This window comes from Notamacropus eugenii, chromosome 2 (genome assembly GCF_028372415.1).
Source record: "Notamacropus eugenii isolate mMacEug1 chromosome 2, mMacEug1.pri_v2, whole genome shotgun sequence".
Taxonomy (NCBI): Eukaryota; Metazoa; Chordata; class Mammalia; order Diprotodontia; family Macropodidae; genus Notamacropus; species Notamacropus eugenii.
Window position 1 is genome coordinate 247,344,882 of NC_092873.1, and position 22,895 is coordinate 247,367,776.

General features: G+C 40.1%; 1 protein-coding gene across 1 annotated transcript in view; it reads right to left on the reverse strand.

Annotated features, from left to right (window-relative positions):
• Positions 1-21,548, reverse strand: part of CNKSR3 (CNKSR family member 3) — a 107,972-nt gene extending 86,424 nt beyond the window's left edge. The window contains exon 1 of the mRNA XM_072643741.1: positions 21,192-21,548. Coding sequence (XP_072499842.1) covers positions 21,192-21,243 — 52 coding nt within the window. The 5' untranslated portion in view covers positions 21,244-21,548. The remainder of the gene's footprint in view (positions 1-21,191) is intronic.
• Positions 21,549-22,895: the final 1,347 nt, after the last annotated feature.

A 22,895-nucleotide genomic window follows, 5' to 3' on the forward strand; every position in this document is an offset into this window, starting at 1 on the left:
GCACTCTTTCTGGCTGTCCTCCATGACTGGAACACTCTTGCTTCCTCCTGCACTCTACCTACTACTGTAACCTTTCCTGGCTTCTTTTAAGTCCCAGCTAAAATGCTACCTTAAACAGGAGGCCTTCCATCCCCCTCTTAATTTTAGTAGCTTCCCTCTTTTGATGATATCTCCTATTTATCCCAGACTCCGAAGGAGAAAGTGTGGCTAGTGACTTCACACAGCCTTCGTCACTTAAATCCAAGTCATGCCATTACCTCCCTGACATCATGGTCCTCTTTGAGAGCAAAGGACAAACTGCAGAAAGCAGCAGCAGCAATCTCCTGTTTATCCTAGATGTAACTTCTTGGTACCTTTTTGTTTCCTTGTGGTCTTTCCCATTAGGTTGTGGGATCCTTGAGGGCAAGATTTGTCTTTGTCCCCTTTTGGCATCCCTAGTATTTAGCACACTGCCTTGTATATGGTAGGCAATTAATAAATGTTAACATGATACTGTACAGATAAAAAAAAAACCTCCAGATATTTTATAGCATTTTTTAAGGTTTAGAGAAGGACTTTTAGCTACATTCTCATTTGACCCTCATTTCCTGTTTAACTCATAAAAATGCTGAGATCCTTTGATGAAATGGACCCTAGGAGTGCCCCAACTCTAAGAGATCATAAATTAAATTTACTTAATGTATCACTCATCTCAAACTTACCCCTTCCGAGAAGTCTGCCTAAATTAAAATGTAAGGAGGCAACTGTTTCTTCTCAAGTGTTCTAACTGATTTTTAACAGTATTTACTCTTTCGGTGTTTGGGTTTTTTATTTTTTAATGGTTTAAGAAATACTTACATCTTCTTGATAGACTGATTTTAAAGACCAGGTTTCCTTATCTAGCATTCTCTAAGTGTTCTATCTTATCAAGGATAGGAAGATGGATTATACTTGTGATTTCTCTGGTATCGTAACTCCTACCAAGGCAGGTTAGCACCTTCGCTGCAAGTTATCATCTTAGAGAGTTGACCAGAGCAAAGGTTGTCAAACACCAGATGTGGCTCACAATACTCTAGAGGGCAGCCTGAACCAGACTAAAATAAAATTGGAAAATATTTAACAAAATGAATAAAAATACAATAAACATAATATTAATTTGTGATTCTCGAAGTTAATATGAAGCCAACAGGGAAATTTACATGTGGTCTAGTGACTCCATTTCTACTTGAGTTTGATACCTGTCGTCTAGTGATTTGCTCAGGATTACATAGCCAGTATGTGTCAGAGGCCAAATTCCAGACTCCAAGAACAACTCTCTATCCATGTTGCCACACTGCCTCTCGCACCAAGTTCAACTCAACCTAAAATCTGGAAAATGTAATCATTACAAACAGGGCAACTTTGAAAGCAACAGTGAATTTATTATGATTTATAAAGAAAAGCAAGCTCCACCTAATAGAGATTACAGTTTCGTGTATAACTAGACTCTCTGTTCTACTATGTACGTGGAAGTGCTCATTTTATTCAACTTGTTAAGTTCAGAACTTTTAAACTAAGGGAAAAAATTCAAAAAGTGTGAGAAAACTACCAACCTGCACGTGTCAGCAGATTACAAAATCACCTGACATCAACATTGTTGGAATAAAATGCTTCACAAAAACCATTTCTCGTCTAGCAGAACACAGCCTGAAGGTTTGGAAGACAAGCAAATTTTACATACACACATACACACACACACACAGAGCTAGATTTTAAAAATAAAAAATAGATCTCAAATTGCTAAAGTACACAGACACTCAAAGATGTTAGTTGGCTTGAAGTAACCTCCAAAAGTATGAGAATCTTTATCAAAATCCGTGTTTTCCAAGAGACCAAATTCTTCAAAAAGTGGCAGTTAGGAAGTGAAGTGAATAGAGCATTTGACCTAGAACCAAGAAGACCTGAGTTCAAAACCAGCCTAAGACATTTACTCTAGCTATGTGACCTTGAGCAAGTCACTTAACTGCCGACTCTGTTTCCTCCACTGTAAAATGTAATAACACCTACCTCCCAGGTGTTGTGAGGATCAAATAAGATGATATTTGTAAAGTGCTTAGCACAGTATCTGGCAAATTTAATAAATGCTAGTTCCCTCCCCCTTCCTTCTTCTAAATATCACTGAGAAAACATGCATGAGAAAATGCTAGTTTTCAAAGATGAATGTTAGATGTTAACATATTATAGGAGAGGGTTGGGATTTTTTTTTAACCACAACCCACTATCCTACAGCTTTGTCTTTATCAGATAAAACTATTGAGTCTTCATAACCTGCCTATCTGTTTAATCCTGGCAATGAGTTGTCCATTACAGCATCCCTTTATAATATGGGAAAACCTTGCAAAACAAAGAGATGGTTTAAGAGATAGACATGACCATTAAAATTGTTGGTGTCTTTTTTTTTCCAGGTCATAACCAAGCCCTATTAGTTTTGAAATGCGTGTAACCCATATGCTCTTAACAGATATTCAGCACCAGACAACAGAATAGGAATGGGAAAGGTTTCTGTATCCGGTATATCAGGTACGTGACTCATACATCTCTCTGTAAAGGTGATGAGATTCTCACACAAGATGATTTAGAGGTTTGGTTGACAAGTAACCCATCAATCCAAAGCTTTAGTAGACAGAAGAAAAGCCACTAAAGTTCTGCTATCTTTTTAAAAACGAAAGTTTTTATTTAAAAAAATAAAAACAAGGCTCTACTGTGCAGTATCACCTTCTTCTCTCTCTCCCCCCACTCCCCTTAGCTTCTTTAATTATTACATTCAAAGATCTAAGGACTAAAGAAACCCAACACTATGAGAACCTGTGGTTACAAAGCCCAAAAGAAAATTTCAATTTATGAAGCATCTTCTCCGTGCTAAGTACCAACCTAGACCTTGGCAGTAAGACAAACGAGTGCCAACTCTTGAAGAGCTAACACTCCACTAGAATAACACAATGAAAGATCTCAACACCTATTGATCTCCTCTCTCCCTCTCACTGGGTTGCGAATTTAGAGGCTGAAAAATCCTTAAAGGTCATCTCATCAAACCCTCTCATTTTATGGGTAAAGAAAGTGAAAGTTGCAGACTCTGAATGACTTGTTTCGACAAGGTGGCCCTGGTACCAATTAAGTGAAGAGTCAGGAATTAAACCTAAGGCCACAGACTCCAAGTTCAATACTCTTTCCACTTTTCCTTATTTCACAAGCTCAGCATGTTAAAACTTGAAAATATCATCTAGTCCAGGGAAGAGGAACCTGCAGCCTCAAGGTCACATGTGGCCCTCTAGGTCCTCAGTGTGGTCCTTTGACTGAATCCAAAGTTGGACCTTTAGGGCCTAGAGGGCCACACGTGGCCTTGAGGCTGCAGGTTCCCCAAGCCTGAGTTCACCCTCTTCTTTTTTCAAGAGGAGGAAACTAATGACCAGAGAAGCAATTTAGCCAAGTCCATATGCTAAGAAGCAGAGCAGAGCCTAGATTCCACTTTCAGGCCAAAGTTCATTCTCCTATGCTATTTTTTTCCCTCTCTCCCTTTCCTTCTGTCTTCCTTCACTACCCTAACCTCGTATCTCCTGAGAGCTGGCTATAATATTGAACTAGAATATATTTTTAAGTATTTGCAGTTAAATGACTATAATTAGTGTTTATTGTTCTTAACAACAATGGATATGAGGTTACTGTCATCTATTTCCCAAAAAGGAAAAAAGGATACTCCCAAACAAGTGTTTTATATGTATAAGAACATGTAAAGTAAGTACATTTTACAAGTCTTATACTTATTTCCTAATTCTTTTATTTCCTCATACTTATTTTCTGTGGTCTTTTGAGAGAAAAAAAAAAGATCAGTTCCCATACTTGTCATCAATGTACCTAGTCCTTAAAACAAGTTCAGAATTGTTCATTTGCTATGAGTCCAATGACCATTTTTTTAAATTTATTTTATTTCCCATATTTTCTACCACCCACCACCAACAAACAAATTAAAGCATTCCTTTTTCAAAACCCCCATTAAAATTATAGTTTGCTTTCTTAAAGTGTTTCCAGAAAATATGGAAGCAAGGGCAAGTACAATGGTGACTCTCCATATACCATTTCTCTAAACACATCCAGGACTGTGATGTTCAAATTCAAATGTGCCTTTATTTTCATTGCTGATGAATAGTTTGCTATAAAAATTTTTGCCCCATCTCATCCTTACTTGCCCCAAAGTTGACTATTTAGTTCTATTATTCCCTAAACTTTCTTTAAACTGGTTTTATATATCATTATTGCCATTTAATTAGGTGATAGTGCTTGAAACCTTGTACTCTTTTCTACCATATATGGGTCACGGAGCACACTTGGGTCTTGATTCTAAGCCTATCATGTGCACAAAAGCCCTCAGCCACTGACAAAGGAATATAGAGACAAAGCATCTGCTGGGGGAGAGTTTCCTAGCACTGAGAGAGGGTCACAGGCAACAGACTGATAAATGCTCTCTCACCACAAGACTATGGAACCTCTCCCACAGTTCAGGGTATCATAAGCATTCTAAAACTGCAATGCAGTTTGGAAGCCGTCCGAAATCCTTACGTCATCAGAAGGGCAAGAAGCTGATGAGCATGAACATCATGAATCACGCCATTGCAATCATCTACTTGGTCACTAGAGAGAACCCCCTTCAGGTCATGGCAAACCCTACTGCCAACAGTGCTAGTCCCGTCCCCACTACTCCCTACTTCCCCTTTCCCCCCAATAGAGCAACACAGCAATCTGGCTACTCAAGACCAACCATCTTCCAGGGTCTGGAGAATGAGCTCATCAGGGCAACCAAGGGTTCTAACTCCTTCGCCCTCATGAAGAAGGATGAACTGAACACAGTGATCAAATCTAACCAAAGATCTCCTTCAGTCCAGATGAAGTTCCTTCATACAATAAATATCACCTTTTTCCAAAGGTGGTCTTAGAGGTAGAGGAGAGGAGGAAGAAGAAACAGGAAGTACTCAGATCTGTGTCTGATTCTGGGCTACAGAATTTGTGTAAAATCACAAATTATAGGAGTGACCCTCCAGCACTTTATTCAAGCTCCTTTTATACATATATAGTGTCTGCCCAGGGCAGTGAGGTGGTACAGGGGATAGAGCACTAGACTGAGAATCAAGAAGATATCTTCCTGAGGTCAAATCTGGCCTCAAATACTTACTAGCTGCGTTACCCTGGGCAAGTCATTTAACCCTGTCTACCTAAGTTCCTCCATCTGTCAAACGGGCTGGAGGAGGCGCTAAGCACTCCAGTATCCAAGAAAACCCCAAAAGGGATCATGAAGAGTCTGACACAATTAAAACAACCGAACAACAAAAAAACAATGTAACTAGCTAACCGGTTTTCAGGAGAAATAACTGAAATACAACAATACACAATAAATAACAAAATTGTAATAAATATGCCACAATCTTCTTTTGAGAATTTAGAGGGTACATGATGACAATGCCATCATAAACATCAACCACTGCTCTACAGGTGCAAAGAGCTGCAGGTAAATAATTTATTCTATTTAAAATACTTTAATATCCTCTTTAAAATATTCAAAAATAAAATAGTCATAACTAATCATCATTATTGCAAGACTTGTATTAATGAAGAGAATATTCCAATAACATGCTTCTTTGTCCTCACCTCCATGACCTGAAGCCAAAATGATAAGACACAGAGGTACATTCTAGGACCCCAGAGAAGATTATCAGAAACAACTGTGATGTTTAAATATCATTGCTGACTTGGAATTCTTAACAGAAACCATAAGAAACCAGAGTTTTCGGGGATTGTACAAATCACAAGTAAGCTGTCATTTTCTGGCTGGTCCCTTTTGGTATACTGACAGAATGTCAGATGGGGGGGTCAGAAAAAGCCTAGGTGTGAATCCTGCCCTCAAAATTTACTGGCTGTATGACTCCTGACCTCAATTTCCTCATCTGCAAAAATGGGGATATTGCTACTTGTACCGCCTACCTCCACAACTGTTGCAGAGGAGCAAAGGAGAACATCAAGCATTTTTAAACACTAAAGAACAGATATTACTATTGATGGCTAATTAGTTAAAGTTGCTTGTCAGATCTCAAAATTTAACTATGACCTCTTCTAAGAGTTTGTTAACTTGACTTTAGGACAGACTTTATCATTAAGGAAACCTCTTGTATTGACAATTCTTTAAGGGAAGGGGCTTTTAACTCCTGGCCACCAAAAAAAGAAAAAGGAGGGTGGGGGAAAGGCCATGGCATTTGAGAGCTTGTTGTAACAATACAGCATGGATGTACCTTTCTCTGTTACTTGACTCTGATATCCTAAACTCTGGATACTGCCCCAAAATCTGGCTTTACATCCTTCTATAATAACCTCAACTCTGCATCTCCTTTAGTACAGTGCTCTGCACAAAGTAAGTACTAATAAAATGTCTACCGCTTTTCAATTTACTGAACTAGAGGAAAGGCAAGAAAATGTCTGACTTCCAGGACAACAGACTTGGTTTCAAAACCTTTAAAATTCACTATCTGTGCAACCCTGGGCAAGTCATTTAACCTCTCGAGGTCTCACTTTCCTGATCTGTAAAGACAAGATGACTGAGGTACCTTCCAGTTCAAAATTCTAAGACCCTGGGGCTTGGCAACTGCTCAAATAGTGTTAACTTTACTTAGTCCCTCTAAATTAAGTCCCTCAACTTCTAGGAACCACAACCCAATCTGAACCACAGCAGTGGCCAGGTGAACCATTCTGGATGGCCTCCCTTCTGCTCTTCTGTACCTGGCCTTAGTTCTTGGATGCCCTCCAGTGACCTCTTGCTACACTATCCTACGTGTAAACACAAGCTCACTCTTCCTGCTGGAAGCAGTGACCTAGTTACCTCTACATGCCGCCTCCTAGTTGAGATAACTTTGAGGGAACTAGGTGCAGAAACTTTTCACGAAATTTGCAAATCTCAACAGTCTCTCAACAGCAGTTTGCACTGATATCAAATCACCTTTCCAATATGGGAATAACATATTGCTAATTTCAGAATAAACACTCTAAAAAATAAACCAGAAAGCAAACTATGCATCTGAGAGTCTTGGAACAGAGGAAGGAGTTGGATTAAAGTTGGTGATAATCAATACAAAGTGATAGGCTGAAAAAAAAAAAAAAGGAAAGACATTCAGGAGGACTGGAAGAAATTAGGGCTCCCAGAAAGCCCTGGGCTAGGGCAGTGTGGTTCCAAGAGCTCAAGGAAACCAGAGGATTAACCAAGAGCACCCAGAAATTGGCCTATTCCAGTTAGGCTAAGGCCCTGCTCATCTTCCCCAGGGAAACAGGAAAACTGAGAATATCAAAGAACAAATCAGAGATCAATTGATCTAATATTTTCCCATCCTGATTGTACAAAAGGAAGGAAATGTTGTTCATCCTTCATGGTCCAGTTCAAATGCTATCTCTTCTCCCAGTCATCTGCTGAAAATGATCCTGCCTTCCTCTGAATTCTCACGATTTTCATTCATCACGTTGTACCCTTCCTTATGGTTATTTATGTTTTTCTCCTTTAGCCTCTATTACAAGTTCCTTAAAATCTGGTATTGAGTGCTTCACCTCTCTTTATTTCTCCCCATCTCCCTGCACAAGAGTATGGTGGGATTTTTTGTTCTGTTTCTAATGAATAAGTGTCTTCTGTGAAATGTGTCCTGAGTTCCAAGCCCAGGGTCTCCTGAAATTCTGGAACTAAATGTCAGCCTAATGTACTAAAGGAAACTATGGTTATATGTTTTGGATGTCTTTCCCTCCACTTCATGAATTGTGATTACAAATGTAACTTCCCATTGGTCACATTGGAATAGGAGTCAGAAGCCATGAAATTACCCTTGAATCTTATGCTAGCTAATTGACTGGGCAAATGACTTAACCTTTCTGAGTCTCAGTTCCATCATCTGTAACCTAGGGGAAAAAACAGTATTTCTACCAACATCACAAAACAGCTGTCAACAAAGTGTTCTGTTAACCTTTCAAGGATTATATTACCTAGACCTGAGATAAATATTTTTAAAGTGTGTTTCAGGAAAAGTTGATTTAGGGTCATCCGTTAAGAAAAATAACATAAATAGATATTAAAATAGATAAGATCTATAAATATAAAAATAAACAATGAGAAAATATATAATCTCATGAGCCGAACCCAGCGATAAAACATACCAGAAATCCTGCTTACAACGGTGTTGAGACAAACTGGAAAAAGAATTTGGCAATACGATGAAAGCGGAGAGTTTTAAGACGATAGAACAGAATATTTCAGTTGCTCTAGAAATCCCTTCCGCAGTTTCTCTGGTCATTGTTGAAGGGTTGTATGGTTCACAGAACAGAACTCAAGATATAGATACATAGATATACACACATACATATACATACACATATAAAGGCATATGTACATATACATGTGTGTATACATAGAGACCTATATAATACACACATGTGTGCGTATATACACATGCTTGCATGTAAATGCTGATGTATATGCATGTGTGTACATATATACATATACTTATATGTATATATAATATACACATGCACGTGTGTATACATATATACATATACCTGTATGCATACATACACACACACATACACACATATACACACACATATATAAATAATACAAGGTGGTAAGTGCTTCACATTCCTTCTGAAAATTTTTCATGGAGATATTAACCCAGGGTATGACAGCTCCAAAAAATCTAAATAAACACTGAGTTTCTTTCTTCTTTTTCTGTAATCTTCTAGTATGCCAAACCTTCAAGAAACAGACCAATATTATTCCTGAGTGACTTGTGTGGTAAACCCAAATCTGAAAAGGAGTATAAATAAAATAGCTGAGCTGCACATATGCCCCTCCACTACAAAGATCAACTTGCAAAGGATTAATATTAAGAAAACAATAGCATTTCTGTTCTAAGTGCTCTGGAAGCTTAAAAAGGAAAGTTCAGGATTCCTTTTACCAGCCTGATTCCCTACAACAAAAAACAAAAAAAAAAAAACATTTTTAATTGGGGGAGAAATGCAGTATAATCAAAGGTTTGCACTGTTGAATGATCACATAAATCTGACTTTACTTTCAAATTTTTTCCATTTACCTGTGGTTTCTCTTTCTTGCTAAACTTACTGAAAGGAATTAATAGACAGGCGAGGGAAAAGATTGAAAAAAATTAAACTTAAGTATAGAAGGTCTTTAATGAATACTTTTAGCATATGGCTCATTTATGAAAAAGCAACTAATTTACTTCAAGAAAATTAAATCACATTTTTTGCTTGCTGGGTTGGAGAGGTTTTCTTGGTTTGGTTTGGGGTTTTTTCGTTGGGTAGGTTTATTTGATTGGATAGATTGATTGCATAGGTCTTTCGAATTTTGGGTTTTGGGGACAGGTAGAAAGGTTTGATAGAGTGGCTTTTCTTTTTAAAAAACCATACACTTAGAATAGGCCTTCAGTATTGAGCAGATGATCAAGGCATTTCTCCAGGCAAGACCCCACAAATGAACCCAGAAAAAGAACAAAATTTATATTCTTATAGAAGCAGTCATCAAAATCAACTGTGAAAACTTCCACCAAGAAAACATCTCCCTTGCTATCCTATGTGCCCACTTATCAAAAAGTGATTTTAATCCTAAAATTTTTAAAAAAGTGTTTAAAGCTAAGTAAATGATCATGAGAAGCATCATGCTGGCCTTAGGAGTCAGAAAAACATGAGTTCAAATCTAGCTTATTGGCTGTGTGACCCTGGGTAAGTCACTTAAACTCTCAATGACACCAGGAGATACATTAAGTTGTAGCAAAGATGTATTCTCTCAGTAGAGGGAGTGTCCTAAAACCATACACAGGCAGGTCCAGCTTAAAAAAAAGTCTAATATTTAAGTTGAGGTCCCTCTCTTATATGCTGCCAGTGTCTTGATCCATGTCTCCTCAGTAGAGATAATGATCTCCTTACCTCCACCTCCAAACAAACCATTCTTTAATAACTTTCCCCTTCAATAAATGAGTTTTTACTAGAGAAAATAGACTTCAACCAGGCCTAAGAAAGTTACTTTATAAGTACATACCTGCAAGTGTTAATAGTAACAAATATTTAGCTTTGATACTTGTCCCCAGCAATTTTAAGCATTTCTTTTTAAAAAGTTACCATTACACGTGTATCTGCTAACAGTTAGTCTAAGGCTCCAGTTGGAATCTATGTTAAGATGGTGCTGACAACTTTAACAGGTGTTCCATGAAGTTTGGGCCACTGTACATTAAAAGTCTGTTTCACTGTTCTAGAGAGCAAATCCCTGGAAGTAACATAGGCTTGGTTGTCTCAGGTCACAGTAATGCAAAAGGACCAAGGCCAGGAACAAATGAAATGAATGAAAAAGCATTTTATTAAGTACTTTATGCTAAGCCAAGAAAAACAGAATTCAATTAATGCATATTTGAAGAAACCTAAGCCCCTTTTCCCCTAAAAGGATACAAGCATAGATATCTCCCCCCTCCAAACCACTGAAAATAAGGAAATGGAATGTTTCCTTTCAAAAAAGGTTTTTCCTCAGGAAAGTATGATTCAGATCCACAATTTGCACGTTTTTCCATTGCGTAACATAGAGGGGTTTCCCTCAAACAGTAATGAAAACAATGTGATTCCATTAGACAAAGGTTCAAATCCTATAAAACATTCCTGTATTAGTATTTGGAAGAATTTGGAGTTTGGTCCCATTTCCTAATTTTGAAAATTGTATGATTATCATTTAAAAAAAAACACTTTAGTTTCAAGAACTCATTTGACCTTCTGATGGTAGAGCAAAAATTATTTGATCAGCTACTTGATGTCTAAAGCAAACAAACTGGGTTGTGTCCCACTTTCACAAAAGCCCCATTCACAGGCAGATGAGCAAGCTTCAGAAAGCACAGCTCACAGCAGAAAGCTCCAGAAAAGAATGACATGAATGAAGCATGTGAATACAAAAACCTCTTTAAAGAAAAAAAAAAACCCGCAGGTCTAACAAAACTTTGAAGCCTATACCAATATATCAGTCCACTTTTAACTTCAACTTTAAAATAAAAGAACCATCTGAAGAAAATCTCTTCAAAGTTCAAGATCAAAACCCCAGATGAGTTTTTAAAGACATTCCAGAACCAGGGCTATATCTACTACTTCAAAATGTATCAGAACCTCATTACAAGGCTAGCAGAAAGCAGTACGCTATAATTAAGAGAGTGCTGGTTTTGGGGTCAGAAAGGCCTGGATTCCCATCCTAACTCAAACAGTTAAAAGCAAGTCACTCAAGCTGAGCCTCAGTTTCCACATCTATAAAACGAGAATAATAATAGCACCTACTTCAGAGAATTATTGCAAAGGCCAAAGAATACTGTATCTAAAAACATTTACAAACTTCCAAGTGCTACATATGTCAGCTAATACTGTTACTCCCTCCTCCACCTTTTCCCTTTAAACAGCAATTCCCTTGAGAGCAGAAACTATTCTCCTATCTTTGACTCCCCTAATATCCTAACACCTCGACAGCTAGGGGATGCAGTGGAGAGAGTTCTGGGCCTGGAGTCCGCAAGACCAGAGTTCAAATGTGAATTCAGATATTTACTACCTGTGTAACAGTGAGCAAGTCACTTAACCTCTGTTTAACCTCAGTCTCCTCAACTGTAAAATGGGTATAGAGTACCCTACATATAGTACCTACCTAACAGGGTTGTTGTGAAGATTCAAAGAGATATCTGTTTTAAAAAATGGCTTAGTACAGTGCCTGACACATAGTAGGTACTATACAAATGCTTATTCTCTCCCTTTCCTGGTACATTGTCATGAATAAAATTAAGAAGATATGAAAGGATTTGGAATTATGTATGTTGTACATATACATATGTACATTGTACCTACGCACATGTACATACATGTACACCTCACACACACACACACACACATAAAAAGATGGCTTTATTTTTGTCTTGCATGCTCTGGCATATGGAAAGTAGTTAATAAATGTCTGTCAAATTAATTATGAAAAAAATTAGAAACTAAAATTGGGGAGGGGAATTTGGCAAGACTTATGGAGAAGTTGAAGGAGGAAAATCCAAGAGGAACTCCAAGAGCAGGTCTGGGAAAAGAGGATAAAAAGGGAAAAGAAAAAGATTAAGAGGAAGGAAAGGGAGGTTGTTGGTAAAATAAGGTGAAACTACAGACCAGGTAGGAGATTACAAAGAGATCTGGGATTGTCAAGGCCCTTAGAAGATAAGATATGAGACAAGAATGATAACTCCATCTAAGACTACTTAACCCCACTTCCCCACCAAACAAGAAATTGGCCATATTAATTCTCCAAGGATTCTACTGGCCAAAACCAACAACAATAACAAAGAATCTCCCTTTCAGCAAGTATGAAAAGCAGAGTGAATTTTTCAAAATTCAAGTCACTTCAGCGACTTGCTCAAAGAATACCATGGTTGTATTTCTACAATGGGCCAAGTTACTTCTATCTATGCTCCAAGCGCAGATTGGGCTTCCTGCTAGAAAATCTGGGGAAAGGACTCAAAGAAAGCTTCTCCAACTCATCAGAGAAAATGAAGTCATCTTGGGGGGGGGGGGGGAAGGGAGGAATGAAAGGATTTCCATGTGAAATTGCAATGTGAAAACCAAGGGGGAAAGGCACAAAAAAGTAGGAGGAGAATCCTGAACTGTGGAAGAAAGAATAATGTGAAAGAAGAGTAAGGAAAGCACCACCGCTGGAAAGTTGGAACTAACTGACAAACATGAGGCTCATTTCAAGAGAAAAAAGGATTTGTAGGGCTGTCTTATTAGGACTCTCAGGACAACAGAGAAATCTGCTGTTTTTCCAGGGCTTGGTAGACAATCTTGTCAAAGCAGATGAATGCTACCCACTTCTAGTGATTCACATTGGGCATCGAGGATACTGCCAGGGGGAATCTAGAAAGCTTTAAGAAACATTATGAAAGAAATAGAAGAACTTGGGGATACAGGTGGCATTTTCCTCTGTATTACTTGCCCTTTAAAAACAAGAACTTCAGGAAAAAACAGCAGATTTTTAAGAGAACAACTGGTTAAGATGAGGGCATCTGAGAATGGGACTTGGATTTCAGGACTACAACTTGGAAATATGAGAATAACTAGTTCCTCTCCATTGATGGAATGAAATCTAATAAAGATTGATGAGGATGTATTTGCCTGAAATCATACAAAATGAGCAAAATGGGCTTTAAATGAAAGAAAGGGAAGAAATGGCAACACATATACATAAATCTAGAAATGGGGATAAAAATAATAGCACCTGCTTCATGGAGCTGTGAGCTTTACAAAATTCACAAAGCTAGTTGAATGTCAGCTAGTATTGTTACCCCACCCCACCTTCTCCAGAGTAACCATAATGTAAGAAGAGTGTCACAGGAAACAAAAATTCAAGAGAGAAGCTAGTAATAAAAACCATAAACAAATGCAAGGAGGAAAATCTGACATCATAGGTAGCATTGATATTGGTGGAGTGAAACCCATTTTGTGCAATATGGTACTAGGAATGATAATCCTTATTCAAAGGGAACAAGAAGGGGGAAGGAAACATTTATATAGCTCTTACTATGTGGCAAGCACTGTGCTATGAAATTAAAAAAAAACAAAAAACTAATATCTCATTGATCACAAAAACCCTGGGAGGTTGTATTGTTAATGTATTTTTGCTTAATCTGAAGATCTTTCCCACCCGTTAATAGGCCCATGTGACCTGCTTAAATCACATGGAAGCCTAACTCACATGTGGTGGGAGGAGCTTGCCGAATCGATGGAACAGAGCTGAGAGGAAACCGGTGAGGGCAAGTAGGGCAGAGGAGAGAGGACAAAGGCAGGAATGGCTAATGTTGTGAGAGTTTGCTTGTGGGAAGGCCTTGGCAGGGGGAGGGGAAGGTTTGGGAATGGCATCATCCCCCACAGTGCTAATGTGTATTGACTTCTTTGTTACTATGATGGATTTGGCTTTCTGGTGTTGGGATCCGGCTTTCTGGTGTCTGAATAAACATTTTTCTTCTGCCTTCTATGTGGAGAGTCTGCTATATTTTGCAATTCAGAACTATGCCAGCATATTCATAGTCAACATCCATTCTGTGAATATTGCCTTGGCGATATAGAGGTAAGTGCTATTATTATCCCCACTTTACATTGAGGAAATTGAGGCAAATAGAGCTTAGGTGACTGGCCCAGGCTCACACAACTAATATGTGTCTGAGGCCAGATTTGATCTCAAGTCTTCTTCACCCTGGGTTTAGCAGTCTATCTACTGCACCTCTGTCTACCTCTATACAGGTAGAGAATGGTATACAGGTAGAGAAATGGTTGGGGATGGCATTGTATTTTAAGAAAAATCTTATGAATAATGCCAAGAACCACTAGTAAAGGGTATTTAGTTGAAGACTAAAGGTAAAACCAGAAGGAGTAGTCATAGAAATATATTACAGACAACCCAAATGCACAAAAGAGATAAACAAGGAGTTTAGGAAACCAGTTTCAAGCCTGGAATGGAATCACATCATAATATAGTAATGATTGGAGACTTCCATTATCTACTCATCATTTTTGGTTCTCACTCTGCTAAAAGAAGAGCAGCTAATATTCCTGACTTGCCTTAATGATCATCATCAGATCATCTTTCAAAACGTGAAGGAGCCCATAACAGGAATTGCTATTCTGGATCTGATTCTTATCAACAAGTAGGAGCTGGCTTCTGGGTTAGAAGTGATGGGACTGCCTAGTGGGAGGCTGAACACTCCACCTCAAAATCTGTTAGAAAGAGAGGAGAAAGTCAGGCTTGTCTGACATGCCCCTTAAATTTGGAGAAAGTCAGAGGAAGGAGACAATGGCCTAAAATTCAAGAGAGGAAATGAACCCACAATATAGGGAAAGTTCCCAAGAAAATTCTGAAGTTCAAAGAGAAAATTCCTATGTGGAAAAAAGGTGGGGAATTCCCTAAGGAGTGTATGCCCAATGGTACCTAGTTTTTGGAGATCAACGGATGGAAATGAAGTGCAGAACAAGGCATACATTTTCAGACATGCCAAGTGTGGATTTATTTTGCTTAACTATGTATATTTATCACAAGAATTGTGTTTTACTTCTTTTTCTATTGAGAGGGGATTTGGAGGGAGAAAGAGAACTAGTGATAGCACTGCCAAGAAGAAAGAAAATGGTCATTGAAGCATTTTTCTTTTAATTCACAGAAGGGAACACAAGCAGGTCAGCTTTGAAAACAGCATGTTGAATTATATCCTTTTTTTAAAAGAAAGCAAGCTATACATAGTAGTGTCATGATTTCACATATAACCCTTTGTGTTTTGTATGATATGGAAGTGTTCTTTTTCTGGTGTTTGTGAGCTCAGAATAAAAAATACATACATATACATATATATACATATATATACATATATATGTATATATATATATATATATATAGTGTGTGTGTGTGTGTGTGGAGAGAGAGAGAGAGAGAGAGAGAGAGAGAATGAGAATGTAATGGACTATAAATACAAGAACTTGGTCAAGTTCTGCAAGATTTACTAAGAATGCTAAAGTTTAGAATAGGTTGAGATTAATAATGACAGTAAAATAAAAATCTAGAGACAACAAAAGGAAGTTTAAGGTCATATTGGAGGAAAGGAGACTTAAAGAAAGGATAGGACACCTGCAGAGGAGAGATGAAAACGAGGAACTGCTCGATTCTTTTTTCTATCAAGAAGTTGAGACCAAATATTAGTCAGGAGAAAATAAGCACCTAGCTGGCTGCCGCTGATAAATTCAAGACACCCTGCAACCTAAGGTGTTGAACAAAGTGAAAGATTTAACAGAAACACTGATAGTGATCTTTGAAAGATTATGTAAAATAGGAAAGATATCACAGGATTGGAGAAAGACAAATATCCCAGTTCTTGAGGGAGAAGAGGAAAGAAATGAGTCTTCAAAATCATTGGACAATGAATTTGATTTTTATTACTATCATAGTTTAAGAATATTATTAATAAAGGAATGACTAGTGAATATCTAAAAAAGAGAAGGACAAATATAGCAAAAAGTTAGCTTAACTTTATTAAGAATAAGAAATGCCAGAAAAACCTTATTTCCTGCTTTGATAGAGCTATTACTTAGAATAGTAGATTGGGGAAATACTAAATAGTGTACTTGCATTTAGAATATTTGACAAACAATCTCATAGCACAAATGGGGAAAGGATGGAGAGAAGTAGGCTAAATAGTAGTTAGGTGGTTTCAGAACTGGTTGAATGGCCATTAAAGACCATCAAAGAGGAATTATTAGTGGTTTGATGCAAACTTAGAAGGAGGTCTCTAAGGGAGTGCCTCTTGAATCTCAACTTGGTCCTATGCTTTTTTATTTTTTATTAACTTCAAAGTTTAGCTAGTATGTTTATCAAGCTACAGAAGATACAAATCTGAGAAAAATATACCATGGTACCCAACTCTATCCTCCATTACTCTTTTACCTATCCTAATTCATTTGAATGAGATAGCCATTCAGAGGTATATTCCAGTCATGGGTATCCCTCCACCAAGTCTCAGCAGTACCTAATACAAAATCAAGGCTGGTACCTCTGAGGTGAGGGCCTCCGCTTCTTCTTGCTTTATTGCCTGAATTTTGGGCATATGTGTGTAGCTATCTGAGACCATGAGCTTTATGAATGGCTTTTGCATTTTGCCTCCTGTGAATTTCTAAGAATTTTACCTATTCTTCTTCCAGGCTACTCTATGGCAGAAGGAGGTAACCATCTCAAAAAGTCAAGAATGCAACTGGCTGCTGGAGACAGTGGAAGCTAGTATCAAGGGACTGGTATGTAATTAGAGCAGCCAAAAGCAGCAGACTCCTGCCTCCCCATTTACTATTATTTTTCCTTAGAACATTTACCTGTTAAGGAAGCCCAGCACCTGAAGCCAGCACCAAACTTTCTGGAAAAATGTTTAACTTTTCAAAGAATCACCTCCTACTGTTTCTAGGTAATGCTTATACATATAAGCAAATACCTTAAGACTCATTTTTATTCTCACTTGCTTGCTACCAAGCCCAGAAAGTTAATCTTTAGAGTTCACAAACTAGAGCCATTAGAAATCCACATCAAAATCTAACAGATCAGTCTCTACAAATAGCATCTGCTTTAGTGAACTATGAGTTACTATTAGTTAGAATTTTAAAGGCATTTCCCAGTTACAGTCAAGACCAAGGGTCAGAAAAGATGGGAATAGTCAATGTTGGAGGGGTTATGAGAAACATAGGGACATGAGTATATTGTTCGTAGGGCTGTAAAATTGTACAACCAGCCTGGAAAGCAATTTGGAATTATACCAAGTGGCTAAAAGGTCTATCTATTCCCTCTGACCTAGAGATTCCACTGCTAGACGTATACCCCAAGAAGTTCACTGATAAAAAGAAAGGCTCCATATACTCCAAAACAGCACTTTTTTGTTTTAGCAAAGAGCTGGAAACAAAGTAGATGCCCATCAATTGGAGAATGGCTAAATAAACTGTGGTACATGAATGTAATAGAGCATTTTTCCAATGTACTGATTGGTTCTGTTGTGAATCCTGAGCTGAGTTTTGAAAGAAACAAAGATTCAAAGAGATGGAGATGAGGAAGGAGTACATTCCAGGCACAAGGAAGAGAGAGCCAATTCAGAGCAAGAACAGAGGTGATATCATACAAGCACAGATCTAGAATTAGAGGGGCCCTCAGATTCCATCCACATTCATTTTATAGATGAGACAACTGAGGCTTAAGGAGGTGATTCTTAAGTCTCTCTTCCAGCTCTACTTGGTGAGAGTGAACACCTTTAACAGAGGCTAGATGAACTAATTCTCATTGATATCAACCCTGTCTTTTTCAACCATATATTTAATATCATCCACAGAAGTTTAAGTTGTGGGCTGTGTCCAGGCTTGCTTCAATCAATGCTATTTTTCTAATCTAAGGATTTCTGTGGAGTTCAAAATTCCAAGGATTTAGAATCCATGCATTTTTCTGCACCAGCAAAATCTTCATGAAACTTGCTTCTTAGGGGAAGTGTGTCATGCTATAAAATGGGGAGGGAGAAGTAATACAAAAGACAAATTAAAAAGTCAGCAGTAAATAAGTCTGCACAAATCAATATTTTCTATTATTAGAAATTCAAAAACATTTTAAATAGGGGTTCAGAAAAAAGGCAAGTCATTACAACCTAGGAAAGTGGAACCTTTTAATATATGAGTTAACTGTGACTCTCCTTTCTGTGGCCTTGTAGACTTAAACACTGAAATAATCCAGGTCACTCTGTGTCACTGTACTTGTAGTCCAAAGAGGCAGTAATATTTAGAAAAGTTGCCAAGTGCTGACCACAGGTATGCAACCTAATCAGTGCTCAGGCCTCAGGACACAGAAGTATTGTGCTACAAATAAATGCTCTTTCAGATCGGCAGGGAACTTTCTTCAGAGAGAAATCTTAGTTTGTCATAATGTCAAGGCAACCTGATGCAAAAATATTTTAATCTGCTCTTCCTTTTTAACTGATCACACCAAACAAACACAACAGGATGCAAATTTACACACACCCCACTTCATGACACCCACACCCACCAACACCACCCCAGTCCCAAAGGGAAAACAAACATACACATACACGTCCTACAGGATGTGATAAATTTCCCCAGTTACGTTTAAGACCAAGGGTCAAAAAAGATGGGTCAACGTTGGAGGGGTTATGGGAAAGGCAGGGGACATGGATATATTGTTGATAGAGCTGTGAAATAGTAGAATCAGCCTGGAAAGTAATTTGGAATTACACGAAGCAGTTAAAACTTCCATCCTCTTTGACCAAGGGATTGCACTGCTAGGCGTATCTCCTAAAAGAGGTCACTGATAAATAGAAAAGCTCCATGTACTCCAAACAGCACTTTTTGTTTTAGCAGAGCTGGAAACAAAGCAGATGCCCATCAACTGGAGAATGGCTAAACAAAGTGTGGTACTTTCATGTAACAGAAGATTACCTCACTGCATGCCTGTTACCTGGTAAAGGAACATACAACTTTTAGAAAGGGTAAATAAAGTCAGTGGCTGCTCACTAATTTGTTGTTCAGTTGTATCCAACTCTTTGTGACCCCACTGGGGTTTTTCTTGGCAAAGTGGTTTGTCATTCCTTCTCCAGTTCGTTTTACAGATGAGGAAACTGAGGCAAAAAGTGAAGTGACTTGCTCTAATACAGACCCTTTAACACAGTCTTAGAAAGTTACTTATGAACCCTCAGAGCCTAAGCACTAGTATGAATCACACACTTAGGATCTGAACCCATTTCTTAACACTAAAAAGCAATCCTACACTATGTATCTTAATAACAGCCATTTATTTATTAAGGAGCTACTGTGCATAGTCATAGGATTACAGATTTGGAGCTAATCCAACCACCTCCTTTTACGAATGAGTCAATCCTAATAGCTAACCTTTATAGAGGCTTTAAGATTTGTACGGCACTCTACATATATTATCTCATTTGACCATCATAACCACAAGTAAATACTATTCTTATCCCCATTTTACAGATTAATAAACTAAGACTACATAAAGCTAAGGGACATGCCCAGGGTTACAAAGCTGGTAAATATGTGAAATGAGATTTGAACCAAAGTCTTCCTGTCTTCAAGTCCAGTCCTTAAGTGAGCTATCCGATTTGAACAAAGGTCAACAACACTCATTCCATGCCCTGGGTTGCCTCCCCTAAAACAGTCTATCTTCAAGAAGCTTACTACATTCTGTGGAAACATAAACACATGTCCACATGAATTAACCTTAGAGAAATCAGGGGGCAGTCTCAGTTTCTTCATCTGTAAAATAAGAGGGAGGGATTTCCAATCCCAGCTCTAATAATCTGTGGTTCCAATTCTTATTTAGGTATACCATGGGATGCATGAAACACAGCAATTACAAGAAGAGGTTAATAGTTTTAATTGTGGTCACACCCACGGGAGAGACAGAGTCTTAAAAGCTTATCCAAAGTTTGATCCTGTCATGAGAAAGGACACCCAGGAGACTAAAGCAAAGCATCCTTGGGGTAAAAGGAGCTGCCCAGTTCTTTAGGATAGAGCCCGCCCACTCTCCAAAAGAGGCTTAAACGAGCCTTCCCTCTAAGTCTCCCTAGGAGCCCTAGCATAGGCTGCACGTCAACCCAGAGTGAAAGTGACTGACACCGGCTCTAGACGCACTGCCGAGGTCCTACGCAAACAGACACACTGCTACCGTCTAAGGCAGTTTAATAGGCGACAAATAGATCCCCCCCTCCCTCCGGCTTAAAACAGATGGAAAGTTCTTTCTCTTCATTTTCAATCCCCAACCACAGCCTAGGAATGCAACTTTCTCCCGGCAACTACACCCTCCCGGAGCAAAAGACAAAAGAGCTAGTGCTCGGAATTCCTGGGCTCAGGGGTACTAGTGAGGCAAAATGTTACAAAGTTAATGTAGCGCAGCTCGCAAGTTTTCTCCGAGAAAAGTGGATAAAGCAGCCAGGCAGAATCACGCTTTCTTTCTTTACCTGTTTAAACACAGCCATCTCGTTCCTCGGGGTTGCTCTGGACACGGTGTCTTTAGGAGGAGCGACCCGAGCCACCCCACACACACACCCCCAGCCCCCCCCAAAAAAAGGTGCGTTGTGCCTCTAAAGGCCAAAACTAAACCAACAGGGGCTGCCGAGACCGAGCGCAGCCAGTCCGGGCCGGGGTCGGCCCCAGGGAAGGCCGGCATAGAAGAAAAGTTTTGCCGAACTGCGGACCTGGGCGCGCGTTCTAACACCCGCGGCCCCCCCAAACCGCAAAGCAAGAGTTCCCAAGCACTCTTTTGGTACATGTACCCGAAGCTACAAGCTTTGCCACCATTCCTGTCCATCCCCCTACCTCCAAAAAAAAAAAGGGCAGAGGGGGAAGGGACTTGGGAGAGGTCTGGTGAACCCGGCAGCCTGAAGCCAACTTTTGCCTCTCAAGTCTCTGGGCAGCCATGTCCCTTCTGCCCCTCAGGCCAAGATGAGACCCTTCCCCAGGCCCCTCCAAAAGGGAAAGGGGAGCCGCTTCTTATCAAGCATTGCACTCCATTCCCTCCCCAACCCGCTTCCGACAGAACGCAAGCACCCCCCAAAAGCCGTTCTCACCTTTAGTCCAATCCACCACTTGCTTGGGGCTCCACTTGGTCACGGGTTCCATGGTGAGCCAGGCACTCTGTCCCCGACTAAGCGCCCGGTGCCCAAGTCCCGCCAATACCTCCCTCCTTCAGGCTGGGTGGAACTCTCTGATTGTCTTTTTTCCGGGCTAAAGACCTCGCTCCCGACCGTCCATCGCAGTGGCTAGAGGAGACAGTATCAGCAGGTACTGGTCCTGTCCCGCACAACCACCCTCTTAGCAAGGTCCCTTCAAACTCCCAGCGCTGGTAAACCCAGCTTCTCCCCCAACGCACACAGACACAGCTGTGGAGCTCCTCCTCCAGCTGCCAACACGCCAGCTGCGGCAACTCCTCCTCCTCTCCCTCCTCCTCCTCCTCCTCCTCCTCCCCCCCGGCTGCCCGATCCGATCCGCTGCTACAGCGCCGGCCACAGCCGGCCCGCTCTTCGCCTGCCGAGCCCTCCTGCACTATCTCCTTTCCAGCCCGAGCCCCACTCTCCAGCACTGAAGTTGTCACGACGCGCCCTTCCCTCCGCCTCCGACGCCTCCCCTTGCTAACGAGGAAGATAATTCCTGCTCCCTCTGCGCTCTAGTGTGCGTGTGTGTGTAGGACACTTATTCCTGCTCCCCCTGCCCGGGTGAGAGGAGGCGATCCTCTCCCTAGCCTTCCCGCCAGCAGGTCCCAACTCCTCACTCTCCCGGGTGCGCACATGGACGAGAGGAGGAGGGGAGAGCGGCTGTTCTCGGGTTACACAGTCTCTACTCTTTCAGTTGCCAACAGGATAAGGGAGCGAGAGCGGGGGCGGGGGCGAGGGTGGTTGGAGTGAAACCCGTGAGCAGGGGGAGGGCGGGGCCCAACCCCCCAGCGCTCCACTTACTTTCCCTCTTTTCTGTCTTTCTCACTCATACCCAAGTGGCTGTCCCTTTACTTTCAAACTTCCAAAAAGGAAAAAGAAACCCAGCCCCCATCCCGGGTTGGCTTTTTGTACAATGTGCCTGCCTCCAGCACGGTGTGCTCGGTTATGCTAGGGCCGTGTGGCCTTGTTTTAATGGCCTTGGAAAAGTAGAACAGCGCTTGTCCATCAGGGTTTGAGCAACAAACCACCTACACGTATACACACGCGCTGCATTTCTTTCTACTCAGTTGAAATACTTTTAGAAACCATTGCGTTTCGTAATTGAAAAGTATTCTAGTTCCAGCCAAAAATGGATTGCTTGGTTTTCAACCCATTCCGTGGAAGCTTTCCTCCCTGTACCTTGGCTCACGTGCTGCCCGTGCCTCCCATTCCTTAACCACCTCCACCACCTCCTCTTTCCTGGCTGAAGTCTTAGCCTTCTTTCCCCAACAAGGTTAAAGGCTACCTCTTCCACCAGGGCTTACTTGAATGCCTCAACTAGGGTCTGCCTGTCTCTGTGACCTCCTCCTTCTCTTCCTCTCTCCTCCTCCCTCTTCTTCTCCCTCTTCTCCTTTTTTCTCCTTCTCTCTCTCTGTCTCTGTCTTTCTCTCTGTCTCTGTCTTTCTCTCTTTCATTTTGTACCTCTTATGGACAGGAGAGCTAAAGTTACTGGAAAGATTGGATTGGAAGTCAAGTGACCAAGGGTCCAAACTGTCAAGCCAAAGCATTTATTAAGCACCTACTATATGCCAAGCCCTGTGCTAAGCACAGGAGATGTTGATGCAAGCAAACAATACAATG